This window comes from Spinacia oleracea, chromosome 4 (genome assembly GCF_020520425.1).
Source record: "Spinacia oleracea cultivar Varoflay chromosome 4, BTI_SOV_V1, whole genome shotgun sequence".
Classification (NCBI taxonomy): Eukaryota; Viridiplantae; Streptophyta; class Magnoliopsida; order Caryophyllales; family Amaranthaceae; genus Spinacia; species Spinacia oleracea.
In genome coordinates this window covers 62,327,634-62,333,230 of record NC_079490.1, presented here as the reverse complement: position 1 = coordinate 62,333,230, position 5,597 = coordinate 62,327,634, and the positions used below count along the sequence as shown (strand labels likewise).

Here is a 5,597-nt window from a genome sequence, read left to right as displayed (position 1 = left end):
ATCAATCCGAGACTAAAAACAGGTTGACTTTGCCCATTCCTTGATAAAATGCAAGAAATGACCAAATCAAACACTTCAGGGAATCGTCCAGAATCCTCGGATTCGCGGTACCCTAATAAAATTTGTTCGCAACAAACAGTCGCTCGAATCAAGTTATAAAACTCCGGCTCAGATCCACGGATCGCCGAAGGCATAACTAAAGAGGCAGACTAGCGATCTCTTGCCCAGGTTTCCGAACCACAAGAGATCGGAAGAACAATCCAAACCTCTGAGCAGATCGACGGATTTGAAGAGTCTGGAAACTAAAGAGTCTCTTAGCAGATCTACGGATTTGAAGAACTCGCAAAACTAAAGAGTCTCTTAGCAGATCTACGGATTTGAAGAACTCGCAAAACTAAAGAGTCTCTTAGCAGATCTACGGATTTGAAGAACTCGCAAAACTAAAGAGTCTCTTAGCAGATCTACGGATTTGAAGAACTCACAAAGTCAAAGAGTCTCTTAGCAGATCTACGGATTTGAAGAACTCGCAAAAGTTAAAAAGTCTCTTAACCGATCTACGGATTTAAAGAGCTCGCAAGATCAAAAGGTTTTTAGCAAGTCTACAGAAAGAGGAGCTCGAGAAATCTACGGATTTAAAGACCTAAAATTGCGAAAGAACAAGTTGAAAAGAAGCAGCCAAGTAACAAACATTCATTTTTTATTCAATATTTGGGGGAAGTACAAATACATTGAAAACCTCAAAAATTGAAAACAAAATGAAACAGTTAAAATCGGCAGCCATCAACAGACAATACCGGCCTACCGAAGTACTAAGAAAGCAAAAAGAAACGAGTACAACGCAGCGCCGAGGCAAAAGGGGGAAAAGCAAGCACATATTCGGAAGTCCTCAACTGGAACCGACCGACTCTGAAGAAGACGACTGCCCGAGTCCCTAACTCTTAGGAGTCTCAGGAGCGGCCCCCAGGGGAGCATCCTTCGAAGAACCCCCAGCAGTAGTATCACCCTCGGAAGTGGCCTTCTGGGCCCGAGCCTCTGCAAGAGCAGCTTGGCGTTCAGCTTCAGCTTCATCTCGATCAGCTTGGCATTCCACCAAGTGGTCCTCGGCCTGCATCCATAGGGGAACTTTCTCGTTCCAAGGGAAGTGAGGCATGTGCTTCGCAAACATGCGCCGAGCACCCAGGATGCCGTTCCAATACTGCTCTCTACACTGATCAGCAGTGTAGAGGTTGACTCGCTCCTGCTCCAGCTTCCGAATATAGTCATCCTTTTCCCAAAGCTTCAGCCGAAGGACAGGCACCTTATCAGCTTGCTGCTGGATCAGCTCCCGATGCTGGACAAAATGGTGGAGCCTTAACTCCGCCTCTTTATGCTCCTTGTCGGCCGCTTCAAATTTAGACTTCATCTCCTGGAAGAGTCTATCTTTTTCCTCAAGTTCGCTAGCGAACTTAGCGGCCATATCCTTCTTTTCCTCAGCAAAGGAAGCGATCTTCTCAGCATCCTCTTCAACTCGGAAGATGAGCTGGCCAACCTCGGTCCCGATCTTCTCAGCAGACTCTCTAGCCTCGCGACTATAATGAAGGTACAGCTGCTTGAGTTCCGTAAGCTCGGAGAGGAGTTGCCCAGCCTTCTGGTCCAAAATGGGAATATCACGAGCATAAGCCTCACGATATTTCCTCAGTTGTTTCTCCTCAACCGAGCTACACTCGGAAGCGAACGAAGACCAGAAAACAGCCTGGGAACGAGAGAAAGATGAGCAAAATAGGAAAAACATAAAACAGAAACACAACTCAAAGAGAAAAATCTAGCAAATTACCTCGTTCAGATAGTACTGGGCCATCATAGCCGGATTCCTCTCTTCGGCCCCAGGAACCCTCCACTGCGGGTTAGCACGAAGCATATTCTCCCGAGCAGCCTCGGGGCCCACCAAGGATCCCACGTGGGCCAAGGGGTCCTCTCCCAAAATCGGAGCCCTAGCATATCGAGCCATCGCCTCCCTTACTTCTTCGGGGATCCGTTTTAGCGGAACATCCGAACAGGGATCAGCATGGATCAGCCTATCCAGGGCCGAGGTAGAAGTAGAGCCCAAAGTTGAGTGGCGCCTCTTCCTCGTCAAACCTTGCTCGGGCTGCTCCTCCTCTCCAGCAGAGGGAACCTCCTTCTGAACCTCGGGGACCGCAGCTTCGGGGCCCGAGAGATCTATCATCTCCTTGTCTGGACTCTTCTCTCTCTCGAAGGGAAGATCAGCAGACTCCTTCTCCTCAGCTACCTCAGGGACAACCAAACCAGGAACAAAATCGGCTTCAATCGCCTCCATCACCTCGGTGATATCCTGGATTTCGATCCCCGAAGCAGCAGATGGTTTCAGGGGAGAGGGGATGATATCTTCCTCGATCAGCGGCTGATCCACGGGCGGCGGTTCAGCAACCACCACACTCTTTAACTTCTGCCCCGGCAAGGGCATGAAGTGAAGAAGATTCTTAGGAGGAGGCATAACTTCCGAAACCGCTTCCTACATAGCAAGCGTTCAAAGATTAGTTTCAGAAAAAGGGAGAAACGAACTACAAAAACTCCAAGTCAGAACAAATACCTTCTCCGAGGGCTGAGAAGCCTTCGCTTTCTTCGGATGCGTGGAAGGCCTCAAAAGAGTGCTACCCTTCCTTTTGCGTTGATCCTAAAAAGGGGAGACCAAGGGTCAACGAATATAAAAGAAGAAAAAGGAAGAAATAGAGAAAAAAGCGGGAAATACCCGGTTCCTAGATAAAGAGATATCTATCCGAGCCGGAGATGAAACCGAAGGAACGGCACGCGGCACAGCGTCAGTCCCAGGACCCTAAAAAGATGGTCCAGGACCAAGACGTTAGCCGACGGCCAACCGAAAAGAAAAAGACAAACAGAAAATCGAGCCTATAAATGAACACTCACCGGGTCCGAAGTTGTCTTCAACTCAGGAAGCACAACCTTCACAGGAACAGCTTCAACAGAGGAGGCGGAATCCCACGGATCAGCTCGAACTTCGGATATCCGAGCAACCCCCGAAGGAGACAACACGTAATCCTTCAGACGAGGATTACGAGGGTTATCTTTTCCGAACTTGTACTCGGGAGCCGGGTCGTGAATAGTCTTCAAATCCAAAGAAATGCCCAACTTCTTAGGATCAATGCGGCTAAAGCCGTACTCTGCAAAAACAAAGCACAAAACATGTCAGCAAAACGAAGCAGGAAAGAGGACAAACTTACTGAAAAACGGTCTCAGCCGAAAGACACCTACCCCTGTCAAAGATCCTGCTGAGACCGGCAACAGCAAGAATGTCCTCCCTCAAAATGTAATTGAGATTCGGAAGCCAGCTAGACGGCAGTCGATGGTTATCCTCTTGAGCCAAGAACCACTGGAGGAGGTCCACATAGTGGCGATGGTTCCGATCTGGAGCTGCCACACCCCTCATATCAGGATCAGGAGCCACGAACCACTTCGGAGGACGATAAAAGTTGGGATGCTTCGGATCCGTCGGCACACGGACGAGCAACCACTCCGTTTTCCAATTGTGGTCAGAGCTAAGGTAGGGGTACGCCGTGATGTAGTTCGGATCCCCCCTCTTTCGGGACTTCTTGTTGACAATGGTCCACCAACCATACCCATCACCCTTGGAAGCATGGTTGAGAACCAGATCGTGAAGATCCCGAAAAACAGCGACAGAGCAGGGGAAATTGACGAAGTCACACACCCATCTAAATCCGATTATGTGCCTCATAGATTTGGGTGTGAGCTGGGCCAAACTAATGTTGTACGACACCAAAAGCTCGGATACGAACGGATCCAGAGGAAAGCGGAGACCATTCTCCAAATGGTGAGTATACACGGAAATGAACCCCCTCGGTGGATGAGTCACCCGAGGACGCTCTTGCTCAGGAAGCTCGCACCAATACCCCAAGGCATGCTGAATTCCGTATAGCTCCTCGGCCTTCCGATGATAATTCCCTAACTTCGCTTCCACCAACCAGTCACCGCTGACCGATTTCTCCAACGGACCGTCGATCTGCGTGGTCTCATGCAAAATTGAGGCATACTTGCCCTTCGGATCAGCTTCCGTCCAATGAACTGGAAACTCGGAGTAACGACGACGAGCACCCGAAAAGCCAGCTCTCTCACCAGAGGTTGCGCGTTCATCTTCGGAAGCATCCCAACCAATCGAACTCTTCTCCAACGGCCTCTCCGAAGGTCGACCCCTCGAAGATTTCGGTAACCTCCCCGAAGGCACGTTCTCTCTCTCACTCGAGGAGCCAACAACGAACTTGCTTTTGCCCCTGTTCTTTGCCATGGTCGCGAAATCTCGATCTAGGGTTTAGATTGAGGGGTAGAAGGAAGAACGAAGAAAAAAGGAGAACTCAGAAACAAATTACCTTTTTCCGAAGCGGAATTCGCCGATAAAGCGAACAACACAAGTTCCCGAAGTCTAAAGTTGGCCGAATTTCGTAGATCTGAAGAAGCAAATTGCACTGCGATCGCCGGAATTTAGAGAGAGAATGGGTTTGAAATAAGGAGTAAAAAGTTAAAAAGGAGCAAAGCACCCAGTATTTATAGAAAAGAGAAAGGGCGCATCAACTTCCTCAAACCCATGATCTCCATGACACAGTACAATTCCCAACACTTGTCATCAATGCAAATCATCCCTTTTCAAAAAAAAGAGGGAACTTTCGGACTTCTGACAGCTGGAAACCCACCCATTTAATTCTAAATGGACCGGGTCTGGGGGGCATGTTGTTTGGGCTCCCAATTGACTCTCAATTGGGCCACTAAGTCCAAAGCCCAATGGCTCTAAACAACAACATCGAACCCACCAGTGGCTATTCAGCCATCCATTAAGGCCCAAGGCCCAATAGTAATAAATGACCTATGGGCATTTATTATGCAAACACTATAAATAGGCCGCCAAGGCTCACACCTCAAGGTACGTCCAATTTACCGCCTTAAGACTACTCTTCTAGAGAACTTCTCTCTAGAATCCGAGCATCATTCTTACTTAGGCATCGGAGGGGCTTTCCTCGGAAACACCCCCGAGGCTAGTGACTTTGCTCTTGTGCAGGTGAATTCGGACTCCACTCATTCAAACAAGCAAGATCTTCAACACATACAAAGGGGCCTTCATTCGAAGCCCATTGTTTCCATCTTTACAACACCGGAACAACTCTATATGGTAGAGTTTGAGCATATCGACCATTGAATGAAAAAATCAATGGTTCATATATTATCTTTCCAAAATCCCCTTTATTTTTTCTCACCAATATGAAGCCATTTTTTCTCACCAATATGAGTCATTGATTTTAAAATGTATGATTTAGATACAACTCTACCCATTAGGATACGAATTCGACTAGCCCCGAAATTAAAACTTTGTTGAACGAAATTAAAAAAAATAACCCTACTAAACACACAGAAAAAAAGATTAACATGATAAACTTGCTGGAGAGGTGAATGATTGCCGGATCTCAAAGAATAGAAGGAGCAGTGGACTCGCAGATTCAAGATTGAGGAGTTGGAGAAGGACAAGAACCCTAAAAGGAGGAATAACGGTTGTCGGTTGCCTCTGTTTCATCCTCTTT

At 47.7% G+C, this 5,597-nt stretch overlaps 1 protein-coding gene across 1 annotated transcript; it reads right to left on the bottom strand.

Moving 5' to 3' along the window:
* Positions 1-931: 931 nt before the first annotated feature.
* On the bottom strand, positions 932-3,052 carry LOC130471582 (uncharacterized). The gene is made up of 4 exons (XM_056841792.1): positions 2,923-3,052; positions 2,588-2,671; positions 2,116-2,509; positions 932-1,032 (listed from the first exon to the last, which is right to left on the bottom strand). The coding sequence occupies exons 3-4, from the start codon at positions 2,489-2,491 to the stop codon at positions 932-934; spliced, it is 477 nt and encodes a 158-aa protein (XP_056697770.1). The 5' UTR covers positions 2,492-2,509; positions 2,588-2,671; positions 2,923-3,052.
* Between the last annotated feature and the right edge of the window lie 2,545 nt (positions 3,053-5,597).